General features: G+C 42.8%; 1 protein-coding gene across 1 annotated transcript in view; it reads right to left on the bottom strand.

Moving 5' to 3' along the window:
• Positions 1-8,834: 8,834 nt before the first annotated feature.
• The window catches only part of LOC110486081 (heterogeneous nuclear ribonucleoprotein L-like), a 61,536-nt gene continuing 55,618 nt past the window's right edge, over positions 8,835-14,752 (bottom strand). Inside the window, exons 12-13 of the mRNA XM_021557422.2 lie at positions 14,539-14,637; positions 8,835-9,907 (exon numbers count right to left, since the gene is read on the bottom strand). Of these exons, the coding sequence (XP_021413097.1) occupies positions 9,852-9,907; positions 14,539-14,637 (155 nt within the window). The 3' untranslated portion in view covers positions 8,835-9,851. The remainder of the gene's footprint in view (positions 9,908-14,538; positions 14,638-14,752) is intronic.

Below are 14,752 nucleotides of genomic sequence, written 5' to 3'. Positions count from 1 at the left end.
TACTAACTGTTAGCTTGTTAGCCTGCTAACTGTCTGAATCGCCGTGTCCCCAGCCAGCCCAACCACTCACTGGACCCATATGTTCACTTGGCTACGCATGCCTCTCTCTAATATCAATATGCCTTGTCCTTTACTTTCCTGGTTAGTGATTACTGTCTTATTTCAGTGTAGAGCCTCTAGCCCTGCTCAATATGCCTTAACCAACCATGTTGTTCCACCTCCTACATATGCGATGACATCACCTGGTTTAAACATCTCTAGAGACTATATCTCTCTCTTCATTAGTCAATGCCTAGGTTTACCCCCAATGTACTCACATCCTACCTTACCTTTGTCTGTACACTATGCCTTGAATCTATGCTATCGTGCCCAGAAACCTGCTCCTTTTACTCTCTGTTCTGAACGTGCTAGACGGCCAGTTCGTATAGTCTTTAGCAGTACCCTTATCCTACTTCTCCTCTGTTCCTCTGGTGATGTGGAGGTTAATCCAGGTCCTGCAGTGCCTAGCTCCACTCCCAGGTGCTCTCATTTGTTGACTTCTGTAAACGTAAAAGCTTTGGTTTCATGCATGTTAAAGTTAGAAGCCTACTCCCTAAGTTTGTTTTACTCACTGCTTTAGCACACTCTGCCAACCCAGATGTCTTAGCCGTGTCTGAATCCTGGCTTAGGAAAACCACCAAAAACCCTGAAATCTCCATTGCTAACTATAACGTTTTCCGCCAAGATAGAACTGCCAAAGGGGGCGGTGTTGCAATCTACTGCAAAGATAGCCTGCAGAGTTCTGTATTACTTTCTAAGTCTGTACCCAAACAATTTTAGCTTCTACTTCAAAAAATTCACCTTTCCAGAAACAAGTCTCACTGTTGCCGCTTGCGATAGACCCTCTGCCCCCAGCTGTGCCCTCGATACTATATGTGAACTGATTGCCCCCCATCTATCTTCTGAGCTCGTGCTACTAGGTGACCTAAACTGGGACATGCTTAACACCCCGGCCATCCTAAGCATGATGCCCTCAATCTCACACAAATTATCAATGAACCTACCAGGTACAACCCCAAATCAGTAAACACGGGCACCCTCATAGATGTCATCCTAACTAATTCGCCCTCCAAATACACCTCTGCTGTTTTCAATCAAGATCTCAGCGATCACTGCCTCATTGCCTGCATCCGTAATGGGTCTGCGACCAAACGACCACCCCTCATCACTGTCAAACGCGCCCTGAAACACTTCTGCGAGCAGGCCTTTCTAATCGACCTGGCCCGGGGTATCCTGGAATGACATTGACCTCATCCCGTCAGTAGATGATGCCTGGCTATTCTTTAAAAGTGCCTTCCTCACCATCTTAAATAAGCATGCCCCTCTCAAAAAATGTAGAACTAGGAATAGATATAGTCCTTGGCCAGACCTGTCTTCCCTTGACCCTCACTGGCTACAGGTTATCTACAAGTCTCTGCTAGGTAAAGCCCCGCCTTATCTCAGCTCACTGGTCACCATAACAGCACCCACTCGTAGCATGCGCTCCAGCAGGTATATATCACTGGTCACCCCCAAAGACAATTCCTCCTTTGGTCGTCTTTCCTTCCAGTTCTCTGCTGCCCATGACTGGAACGAATTGCAAAAATCTCTGAAGCTGGAGACTCACATCTCTGTCAGAGCAGTTTACAGATCACTGCACCTGTACTTAGCCTATCTGTAAACAGCCCATCTATCTACCTACCTCATCCCCATACTGGTATTTATTTTGTTCCTTTGCACCTCAGTATCTCTACCTGCACATTCATCTTCTGCCAATCTACCATTCCAGTGTTTAATTGCTATATTGTAATTACTTCGCCACCATGGCCTATTTATTTCCTTAACTTACCTCATTTGCACTCACTGTATATAGACTTTTTGTTTTCTTTTGTTCTACTGTATGTTTTGTTTATTCCATGTGTAACTCTGTGTTGTTGTAAGTGTCGAATTGCTACGCTTTATCTTGGCCAGGTCCCAGTTGCAAATGAGAACTTGTTCTCAACTAGCCTACCTGTTTAAATAAAGGTGAAATAAAAAAATAAAAATCCAAGTTTATAATTTTAAAAGGCCAATTGATCATTAGAAAACCCTTTTGTAATTATGTTAGCACAGCTGAAAACTGTTGTTCTGATTAAAGAAGCAATAAAACGGGCTTTCTTTAGACTAGTTGAGTATCTGGAGCATCAGCATTTGTGGGTTGGATTCCAGGCTCAAAATGGCCAGAATAAATTTTTGTTCTGAGAAATGAAGGCTATTCCATGCGAGAAATTGCCAAGAAACTGAAGATCTTGTACAACGTTGTGTACTACTCCCTTCACAGAACAGCGCAAACTGGCTCTAACAAGAATAGAAAGAGGAGTGGGAGGCCCTGGTGCACAACTCACATGACAAGTACATTAGAGTGTCTAGTTTGAGAAACAGAAACATCACAAGTCCTCAACTGGCAACTTTATTCAATTGTACCTGCAAAACACCAGTCTCAACGTCAACAGTGAAGAGGCGACTCCAGGAGGCTGGCCTTCATCACTTCATCACTTAGGTTAGGGTTCATGCAGATACCCAACAATTATGCGACGTTCGGAATGAAACAGATGAGGTAATAATTAATAATGGACTGTTATTGATGTAAGAGATATTTAGATCATCTTTAGAGTTTAAGTCGGGAGATAGTAACTCTGTAAACAACTCTTCCAGTGGTGCCCCAAATTCCAAATGAGTTAATTGTTACATGGCTAATTTAATCGAGTAATAATTCAATGTTGTAGGTCATTATTTGATAAATAGAAGTCATCACATTAAAGATAGTCACGTCACGACACAGGTGCGTTTTTGCCTCCGGCCAGTGAAGATTAAGCTGACTGTTCAAAGGGCTGACAAAAACTAGCAGAAGCCAATAGGGTGTAAAATAAGAAGAATCCATGTTTAAGGTAAGGTTGACAATGTCTTTATATATTCTAGAAATCGTAGCGATCCTTGCTATATGATCCACGTTTACAATCCCCACCAAGTGGGTTAACCCTGTCGGCGCAAAACATAGGGTGTTTACCTTTTACACCAGCGACCTGAGTTTCCCTGCAGATGAGGAACTTGTTATAGAGGAGCGTATGAACACGCGCTCCCGAAAGAATGGGGGTAATGTAACGACCTTAACCGAAAACCTTGCAACCTCTTTCAGGTTTGGACCTCTTGGTGTAAGGTGTTGGCTTGGCTGTCGTATAATCTCATGACATGTGGACAAAATATTTTTATTTCTGTGTCCAAAATATCGGGGGAAGTGAATTTATTGGGGGATCAGGATTTAGACAACACACAATTATTTTGGTATGGATTAAATGTTTTAAAAAACTGTGTCCAGTAAGATGGAAGTAATATCTTAAAAACTTGAATGATGACATGTTGGACTGTGTTGGACTGTGTCAAAAGTGTACTAATGAAAAATATACAGTACCAGTCAAAAGTTTGGACACACCTACTCATTTGAGGGGTTTTCTTTATTTTTTTACTATTTCCTACATAGCAGAATAATAGTGAAGACATCCAAACTAATAACGCATGATGTGATAACCAAACTGATAGAGGTCAGTGTGTCAAATCGGATGGCCTGTTGTCTGGACCTCTGGCAGTCTCTATGTGGGTGCCACAGGGTTCAATTCTCGGGCTGACTCTTTTCTCTGTATATATCAATGATGTCGCTCTTGCTGAGGGTGATTCTTTGATCCACCTCTACGCAGACAACACCACACTGTATACATCTGGCCCTTCTTTGGACACTGTGTTAACAAACCTCCAAACGAGCTTTGATGTCATACAACACTCCTTCCGTGGCCTCCAACTGCTCTTAAATGCTGGTAAAACTAAATGCATGCTCTTCAACCTATCACTGCCCACACCCGCCCGCCTATTTATTTTGCCTTACCTCCTTACTTAATTTGCACACACTGTATACAGATTTTCTATTGTGTTATTGACTGCACTTTATCCCATCCCAACTCTGTGTTGTTGTTTTTGTCTCACTGCTTTGCTTTAACTTGGCCAGGTTGCAGTTGTAAATGAGAACTTGTTCTCAACTGGTCTACCTGGTTAAATAAAGGTAAAATAAAAAATAAGAAGAGTAATTATTCTCACTCCTCATCTTCTCTCTGCTCTCTAAGAGTACATTGAGTACATCTTTAAATTTCAAAGGGGTCATAGCCTACAAAGTCACGCCACATTAGTAGCCCGTTTAGGTTACTCACACTATAGGCTAGCTAGGCTACTCTCTCAACGCCGTGGGGGGAGCCCAGGATATAACTCAAAAACCAGCACTGGAATGTGAATCGACCTGCTCCCCATGACTGCTGCTAGCTTCCTAGTGCCAGGGCAAGTGTAAAAAAACAAATTTTTAGCACTAGGCCTTTAGAATTTTAGAAATGTACAAAGGCCTAGTGCTGTCAACGACAATATTTGGTTGAGGTTCATTTAGAGATAGATCTTCCAATCTCAGGCTCCCACAGCTTGGTCATATACATTAGTGCAAAATATAGCTAAATGTGTTGCATCGGATTTCAGTCTGATGGCTTCCATTTGTGCCTAGTGAATATGACCCTGGTGAGAAAACAGGGATTGCTATAGCCAGGGAAGTGTGAAAAAGAGAAGAGAGGGTAATAAGGGAGGCCAGACGGTTGCTTTTCATGCATCACTGAAGCACACAGACATGCAGAGTGGGTTTGGTCTTTTCGGGACACAGCTGTGTTTACCCCACGCACATCTCCTCAAGATCCCAAGACCAGAGGGGCAGCCGGGCAGGAGCCACTACCATGGGTCCCCGTGGTTATAGTTGAATACAGAGCAGAGATACAGACGGATGGTCTCTAGAGCTGGCTTGTTGGGACACCACGCTCACCCTGGATGAGCTCATAGACCTGTCGATCAGGCTGGACAATCTGCTGGCTGCTCGCGGACGTTCTGAAAGGGTCCTGTCTGTTCCACCTCCTGGCCCTCCCGCTCCCATACCTATGGAGTTAAGGGAGGCCGCATCGAGGGGGACCGGAGGAGGAGGCTCCTCCTGGACCAGCTGCGGCCGGAGAGGGCACACTTCCAGTCGGTGCTGGAGGAGTCCATCTGGGAGTCGAGAGGGTAGGCAGAACACTTCTCGGTCACCCAGGTGAGTCAGCACCACACTCACCCAGAGCTTCCCGTTGGTCACATGTTTTTATTAATTTGTTTCCCCAAATTTTATCCTTCTCTCCAGCATAAGGCGCTAGTCGATTCAGGCGCAGCTGGGAACTTTATAGATAGCGGACTCACCCAGAGGTTGAGGATTCCGTTAGTACAGAATCACCCACCAACCAAGGACCAAGCAGCGTGGTATCGGGCAGCAGCAGAAATCTCTGGACTCATGGACATGGGAGGAGATTCTGGACGGAGAAGGACCCTGGGCACAGGCTGTGGAATATCGCTGCCCCAAGGCAGAGCTGGAGGCAGCGAAAGCTGAGCGGTGGTGGTATGAGGAGGCAGCACGGCAGTGCGGCTGGGACGAGAGGCAGCCCCAAGAAATTATTGGGGGAGAGAGGTGGACCGGGCAGGCACCGTGTTATGCCGTGAGGCGCACGGTGTCCCCGGTGCAGAGGCATAGCCCGGTGCGTTACATCGCAGCGCCTCGTATCAGCCGGGCTAGAGTGGGCATCATGCCAGGTGCCATGAAGCTGGCTCAGCGCATCTGGTCTCCAGTGCGTCTCCTCGGTCCGGTCTATCCGGGTGCCTCCGGTGGCAGCCCCACGCAACAGGCTGTCTCTCAGTCTCCTTCCTCCAGGTGCTCCCGCCTGTCCAGCGCTGCCAGAGTCTCCCATCTGTCCTGAGCTGCCAGAGCTGCCGTCTGTCCTGAGTTGCCAGAGCCGCCCGTCAGTCAGGAGCTGCCAGAGCCGTCCGTCAGTCAGGAGCTGCCAGAGCCGCCCGTCAGTCAGGAGCTGCCGGAATCGCCCTTCACTCAGGTGCTGCCGGTAGTCACGTTCTGACCTTAGTTATTTTGTTATGTCTTTGTTTTAGTATGGTCAGGGTGTGAGTTGGGTGGGTAGTCTATGTTCTTTTTTCTATGTTGTGGTTTTGTGTTTGGCCTGGTATGGTTCTCAAGCAGAGGCAGGTGTCGTTTGTTGTCTCTGATTGAGAATCATACTTAGGTAGCTTTTTCCCACCTGTGTGGTGTGGGTGATTGTTTTCTGTTATGTGTATGTCACCTTACAGAACTGTTTAGTTTCATTCTCCTTTGTTATTTTGTTTAGTGTTCTCTGTTTAATAAATATAATGATGAACACTTACCACGCTGCGCTTTGGTCCTCACCTCATTCCAACGACGAGCGTTATAATTAGTTGATCAGTTGAATCAGGTGTGCTCGTACAGGAATAGATCAAATGAATGGAACTGGGGGAACTCAAGGAAATGTCTGGAAATCACTGTTCTGGATAATGTAACTCAGAGCTACAGCGTATTCAGAAAATATTCAGACCCCTTCCCTTTTTTCAAATTGTGTTACGTTATAGACTTACTCTAAAATTGATTACAGAAATGTTTCAATCTACACACAATGCCCCATAATGACAAAGCAAAAACTGTTTTTTGGACATTTTTGCAAATGTATTCAAAATAAAAAACAGGCATACCTTATTTACATAAGTATTCAGACCCTTAGTTATGAGACTCCAAATTGAGCTCAGGTGCATCCAGTTTCCATTGATTCTCCTTGAGACTTTATTGGAGCCCACATGTGGTAAATTCAATTGATTGGACATGATTTGGAAAGGCACGCACCTGTCTATATAAGGTCCCACAGTTGACAGTATATGTCAGAGCAAAAACCAAGCCACGAGGTCGAAGGAATGTCTGTAGAGCTCCAAGGCAGGTGTGTGTCAAGACACAGATCTGGGGAAGCGTCCCCAAAAACTTCTACAGCATTGAAGGACGCCAAGAACACAGTGGATTCCATCATTCTTAAATGGAAGAAGTTTGGAACCACCAAGCCCTAGAGCTGACCAATCGGGGGAGAAGGTCCTTGGTCAGGGAGTTGACCAAGAACCCAATGGTCACTCTGACAGAACTCCAGAGTTCCTCTGTGGAGATGGGAGAACATTCCAGAAGGACAACCATCTCTGCAGCACTCCACCAGCCAGAAGAGAAGCCACTCCTCAGTAAAAGGCACATGACAGTTCGCTTGGAGTTTGCCAAAAGGCACCTAAATGACTTCCAGATCCATGAGAAACCAGGTTCTCTGGTCTGATGAAAACAAGATTGAACTCTTTGTCCTGAATGCCAAGTGTCACGTCTGGAGGAAACCTGAAACCTGGAACCGGGATGTTTTTCAGCGGCAGGGACTGGGAGACTACCGTAGTCAGGATTGAGGGAAAGATGAACGGAGCAAAGTACAGTGAGATGCTTGATGAGAACCTGCTCCAGAGCGCTCAGGACCTCAGACTGGGGCAAAGGTTGACCTTACAACAGGACAACAACCCTAAGCAGACAGCCAATACAACACATGAGTGGCTTCGGGACTAGTCTCTGAATGTTCTTGAGTGGCCCAGCAAGAGCCCGGACTTGAACCCGATCGAACATCTCTGGAGTGAAAATAGTTGTGCAGCGATGCTCCCCATCCAACCTGACAGAGATTGAGAGGATCTGCAGAAAATAATGGGAGAAACTCCCCAAATACAGGTGTTTTAAGCTTGTAGCGTCATACCCAAGAAGACTCAAGGCTGTAATCACTGACAAAGGTGCTTCAACAAAGTACTGAGTAAAGGGTCTGAATACTTATGTAAATGTGATATTTCAGTTTTCTATTTTTAATAGATTTCTAAAAACCTGTTTTTTTGTGTAGATTGATGAGGAAAAACAAATATTTAATAAATTTTAGAATAAGGCTGTAACGTTATCAAAATGTGTAAAAAGTAAAAAGTGTTTGAATACTTTCCGAATGTACGGTATAGTTTGACAGATAGTTTGGCAATTGCTTTTTCAAGCAAGATGCTTTGCAAACCTTTTCACTGCGAGGACCAGCCGGATGCCAAGATGCGATAGATGCAATATCGACGACGACTATATCCTAAAATAATTTTGCTTGTAATCATAATATGATTTGCCTGCTTAATTGCTTACACATAAATTAAAGCAGTCTGAAGTGTAAAAGTGTTTTCCATAACCCTGTGGCCCAGATGTCAGGACACCAAATTCTAATCAGGAACTGACAGTCCTATCTTGACCTTGCTAAACTGATGAATTTCACTCTCTGTATGATGAAACATGACAAAGCAACAGAAATCTCAAAAAGACTCACTGTTCTCATTGTTCAAATGGCATTTAGTAGTGATATAATGTTCTATAAAAGTGTGATTCAATATTAAATAAACTATTACTCCTTAAAGGTAACCTTATTGCAAAGTGTTACCGGAACTGGGTATATAATAGTATTCTAATTGGATAAGCACCTATTGGAATGGGAATAAAATGACCTTCTTGTGTATCGACTGGCAAATGTTTTAATTTCTGCACATGCTCACAGTGAATTCTTCAGACGTGTTAGTGGTGTGCCAAGTACAAACATGGAGACACAGTATAACTGGGAACAATAAATACATCCAACCCGCATGGACCTTCAGTGTTTGGGATTCTTGAAACACAGTTTGGGAAAAGCAAATTTACTCTTCAAAAAATGGCGTCTTGAGAGAAGACAGACGTGTCGTAGTGGCTGAGTATTTCACCCCTCTGATTCAGTGTTTCCCAATCCTAGATCCAGGGACCGACATGGCGGGTTGCTGTTGACCATCAGAGTGTAAGCTGACACCGACTTCTGACACAAGTCTCAAGTGTTCATTTTAGTTTGAATTCAAATGGTCCTCCAAAGAAGAGGACCATCGACAGAGAAAATGTAGAAACACCCATTACAGAAAAAACACATGATTTCACATGTGGAAAATCATATGATTTCACATGTGTTTTCTTGGAACAATTCACATGTAAAATTGTGTTTTTTCCATAAGGAACTGCTCTTATTAACATAGCACCCGGACACCCACTCAACTGCTATACACATATATGTACACTATAATATGGACTGGTTGTTCATTTACAAACACTGAGTAATCTCTATATTGCAGAGTTAGGCACACACATTTCCACTAGTTTCCACCAGTGTTTCCCCTAGCTAGAGCAGCCCTCCAGCGCCTAAAATGATTTGCCCTCCATTGGCTTCAATTTGTAATTTTTATCCCAGCTGCCCTAGATGTTGCTTCGAGGGCTTTTGCATCCCGCCTAAGGAAGAAACTAATATAGGGGAAAAACTGGGTATACAGTTCTCATGGTCCAACTTTGGGAATCGTCTGCAAGTTATAAAACTGGCCACTGGCCATCGACATCAGCTTAGGAATTAAAACGTAACGTAGGCCACTGTCTTTTGACCACTAAAATAGGTCACACAAATTCGGCCCTCGTCAAGTCAGCACAGGAAATGTCAAATCAATTGTAGTGCAGAGTAAGCAGCCCTGCCAGGATGCATAGTTGGGCTTTCCTCTCCCTCTGTCACTTACAACTGTCAGCCCAACCACTTGCAGCTCCTTCAAATAGTTTTTGTAAATAAAGGAAAAAATATAAAAAATAATCCATTCAAATAGTTCATATGAGGGGGAGAAATGATCTTGAGTGTTTTTAACACCCCGCCTTTCCATTCTCAGGTCCGAAAAAGTGTATTGACTAACCACCCTTGCGTCGTTTCTTTTGTTCTCCTTTGTTGGGTGCTCTTCCTTTCTCCCCTGTCCGCTTCTCCCCTTGTTGATGGCAAACTAGTGCGGCGGCCATCTTGGTTTTCCAGGTCTCAGAGGTGTGAGGAAGTGGAGAAGCAAAGCTTGAGGGTGTAAGGGTTGGAACCATCTGCAGATGGAAATACAGAATAGGAAGAAGGGATGAGGAGAGGGTAAAAAATACATGACTTGCACACATTTTTAACTCTATACATTTGCTTTGAGGGGGGTGTGTGTGTGTGTGTGTGTGTGTGTGTGTGTGTGTGTGTGTGTGTGTGTGTGTGTGTGCGCGTGCGTGCGTGCGTGCGTGTGTGTTAGTCCTTCTGTGTGGGTGTGCGTGTGTATATCAGGACAGCTCCGGGCCTTGACATTTCTCGGTATGATTCAATCACCCTCACTTGCCCAGGTGTGTGTGTATGAACTTTTGCTCTAAATAATCATGTGTTGACACTAGAGTCAGTTTGAGCAATGCCCTGGTGGGATATTTCATGAAGCAGAGGCAGTAAGTTAGCCAGCGAAAGATTCTGAAAGATTCACTCCATATAAAAGGACAACTTATTAAGTGTTACAGAGTGTTTTTTTAAAGAGACATGATCAATGAGTTATCTGGCTAACTTTGATAAACACTTGGTAGCAACATTTGTTCCATAGATTTCCTAGATCATAGGGGAGGTAGCCTGCAGATATCATTGTTTACTACTTGTTATAAGCATTCACAAAGCCTTTATAATGTCTTATAATAATGCTTATAATATGTCATGTCTCTTTATGTATCAACATTTCAACTGAATGCCTGGTATTTACTAGTCAGGATCATGTTTCAAGAATCAAGTTTTAATGTCACATGCACAAGTACAATGAAGCATACTATATACAGGAAATATTTAAAAAGTAAGTTCCAATACCATATTTACATGTGCAGGGATACTGGAGTGATAGAGGTAGATATGTATAGGGGTAAGGTGACTAGGCAACAGGATATAATATAAACAGAGTAGCAGCAGCTTGCATGTGAGTAGGTGTGCGGGTGTGCAGAGACAGTATAAATGTATTTGAATATTATGTGTGAGTGAGCAAATGATGGAGTGAGTGTTTGTGTGTGTGTTGTGTTGCCTCAAGGGGTTACTCCTTATATTCTGTATTCAGACTTTTTTCAGCTAACTGGGACCTTAGGCCTGCCACCCACAAAGAGACTATGGCGTGAGGCTCTCTGTATGAAAGCCATTATTATTAGAGAAAACAAAGCTTTCTCCTCCAATGTTCCTCCTCTGCCACAAAAACAAATAATGAAAGCACATAATGGAGGTGTTTGGGGGTGGGGGGGGGGGTTCCATTTTTGTTTTGTCAATTGGCTTTTGGGAAGAATAAAACAAAAATGTATTTAACTTGTATTGTAGTCGATAAATAGAGAAAGTGAACAAATGTGAACGATGAAGGCCAGTGAGGAAGACGTGTCTAGCGGCTAGCCTGGCATGTTGATTCTATCTGGCATTGTCCGGATGTATATTTGCATCTCACAAGAGAGAGCCACACCTTCACCGTGGCAATCTCCAGGATGAAACGTTTCCACAGACGTCCTGGGGTCACTGATACCAGGAGAGGAGTGACAACTGTTACTGTGTGAATTAAATTGTAGTGTTTGGTTTGTTTCAAGAGCTCATAAAGAGCTGCCCATTTTGATAAGTCTTATTGCATTTGATGTTTTCTGTATTTTTAAAGTAACTGGACGGCTCCCGAGTGGCGCAGAGGTCTAAAGGCACTGCATCTCAGTGCTAGAGGTGTCACTACAGACCCTGGTTTGATTCCAGGCTGTATCACAACCGGCTGTGATTAGGAGTCCAATAGGGCGGCGCACAATTGGCCCAGCGTCGTCCGGGTTAGGGTTTGGCCGGGGTAGGCCGTCATTGTAAGTAAGAACTTGTTCTTAACTGTTAAATAATAGCCTTGTTAAATAATGGTTCAATTAAAAAAAAGAGACACATTTTTTTATATTGGGTTGATGGGTTATCAGGCACATTCCTGTTTAACGGTCATAACATTAACATTGATTAGAGTTGATTAAATAAGAATCAGGGTGTGTTGTTCCTACCTTTTGTTTTCACTAGCAAAGTGTTAAGAAGTGTTAATTCAGGTTGGGGTACGTTCCCGCTTGAATTTGGTTAAGAGGGGAGTGAATTCGCTCAAACTTTGAGAACTTGCTACCAAGCTCCTATGTGTATCAGACACACATAGTTTTTTTTCTCTTAGAGATTATTCTGAACTGACGACATGTGTAACCACGTTAAGTCTTAGCCTATTGGTGATAATCATTTACTCTGTGTCATTCTGTAATGTATCATGTATTTCATGTACACTGTAATGTTTGAGTGTCAATTATTTCATGACTAATACATTGTATTAGTTGAATTGAGTAAATGCATTCCTCGTTTTACAGAGTAATTATTTGATTGACTATTTGCCTTTCATTTGATCGTTGTTAATTACACTAAACACATAGCACATGCTTGGGTACCAACTTGACATCCCTGAGCTGTTTGCCCCAATAAATGAATGCTAGAACATCGGTCGCGAGGACTAGCTATTTGTATCTAGCCTCTTAGTAATTGCATAACGGTGCAAGATAGACACATGTTCTTTATAGTCATACTGAGTCGGTGATGCAATGATTCACCATCGTGCTAGATCCTCTAGAAAGTCTATTGCATTTATTCACATAATAATGGAGTCCGATTGATAAATGCAGTTTATTACTCAGTCTAATTTCCACCAACCTACAGTACGACTGTTGGAGATTTATTAGGGAAACCCTTCAAAAGAAGTGTAATGCAGCCTGTCGCATGGAGTGAAGATAAGCACCTCTTAATGACATGCACAAGCTAGCATTACTACCTAGCTTTACTCCATGCTACAGTCCCACTAAGCTAAGTTATATGGAATTGTCATACCAAGGATCATTTAGCTATTTGATTTATGATTTTAAGACCCCTTCATGTCTAATTGTTTTTTGAGGCCTTACTGCTATTAGACCATAAAAACGCATTGAATAACAGATTCACTACACGAAACAACAGATCGTCCCAACAAAATATCAAAAGGATGTTTGTTCTGATGTTTCTCCTATATCTGAGAGATATAAGAGAGATCAGGAAACGTTTTTATATATATATATATATATATATATATATATATATATATATATATATATATATATATATATATATATATATATAAAAAAACATTTTTTTATTTAACCTCTTATTTTTGGCACTAAAAAGTTTAAGCCCTGTCTAAACTGGGGGGGGGGGGGGGGTTCTACTAAGCTATATGTATTCGTTTTAAGAAGGTCATGCCAAGAATCGTTTAGCTATTGATTTAGTATTTTATGACCCCTTGAAGAATCCCAAATAAATATTTCTATATATATTTGATGAAAACTATTTTGGGCCATAATGCCCATTCAAACGTATTTATTAACAGATCCACTACATGGAACAACAGACACCCCAAAAATTTAAAAATAACGCTTTTTCTAAAATGTCTCTCCTACATCTGAAAGATATAAGAAATATCAGGAAATATTTATTTTTATTTTGACATGTATTTAACCCCATATTTTTGGCATTAAACAGTCTCCATATACAGTACTTGTCACACCCTGATCTGTTTCACCTGTCCTCGTTATTGTCTCCACCCCCTCCAAGTGTTGCTTGTTTTCCCCAGTGTATTTATCCCTGTGTTTCCTGTCTCTCTGTGCCAGTGTATGTATCCCTGTGTACCCTGTCTCTCTGTGCCAGTGTATTTATCACTGTGTTTCCTGTCTCTCTGTGCCAGTGTATTTATCCCTGTGTTTCCTGTCTCTCTGTGCCAGTTCGTCTTGTATGTCCAAGTCAACCAGTGTGTTTTCCCCCAGCGCCTGCCTTTTCTATTCTCTTTTTTCTAGTCCTCCCGGTTTTGACCCTGGCCTGTTCTGGACTCTGTACCCGCCTACCTGACCATTCTGCCTGCCTTGACCTCGAGCCTGCCTGCCACTCTGTACCTCCTGGACTCTGAACTGGTTTTGACCTTTTGCCTGTCCATGACCATTCTCTTGCCTACTCCTTTTTGGATCAATAAACATCTAAGACTCCAACCATCTGCCTCCTGTGTCTGCATCTGGGTCTCGCCTTGTGGTACTCTTCCATAAATTTTTTCAACTGGTACCGGGGACCTTCAGACGAGTATTGTGAGGCCTGTGGGCATCCTAGTGCAAAAACTGACATGTACATTTTGTGAGAAGACAGATTTTTGGGATGTCTCATGTTCTGACAAACACCGCTCTAGCTCTGTCACCTTTCACTGCAGATGCGGAAGTGCGACATAGGCGGACGCGGTGGATTGAGATGCATGCAATGCAAAAAAACTGATATCGCTCTAGCTTAAACTGACGGATTTTGATGGGGAAATGTGTATTATGCTAATTAGATTTTTGCGGGGGGCGCGGACATCAACCTTATTATTTATTTTTGGGGTGGATAGTTGCAGTCAGAACCATGTTAAATGTCTCGAAGATGTCACTTAAAAGAGAAAGAGGAGGTGGCATGGGTTTTCTAGAGGTTTTCTAGGGCTCTGGCACACATGGTGTTGGCATAGGTTTGAATCCAGACTTCTGCCTTGTGACCCATTCTCTTTCTATCATTCTCTCATCATCTCTCGCTCTTTTTTTTCTGTTATTGAAGCAAGCATTCTGATGTCATTCTCTCTGGAGCAGGACACAGTACTTACTTGGAATTCTGATCTGGTGGTGGTTGAGGACTGTTAGAACCTCCACAGCATGTGTCTTGTTGTCAAATTCGAATAAGCCTGAGATAGTTTTGGAGCTGGCTAGAAGGGAGTGGGAAAGCATTTTGAAAGCATTTAGAAACATTTATAGGAAAATCATTCATAATGGTCTATTCATATCAGTCATAGTATAATAATATTTATCTATTTATATTAT

This window comes from Oncorhynchus mykiss, chromosome 13 (assembly GCF_013265735.2).
Source record: "Oncorhynchus mykiss isolate Arlee chromosome 13, USDA_OmykA_1.1, whole genome shotgun sequence".
NCBI lineage: Eukaryota > Metazoa > Chordata > Actinopteri > Salmoniformes > Salmonidae > Oncorhynchus > Oncorhynchus mykiss.
Note: the sequence above shows the minus strand (reverse complement) of the source record. Positions and strands in the feature narration are given on the sequence as shown.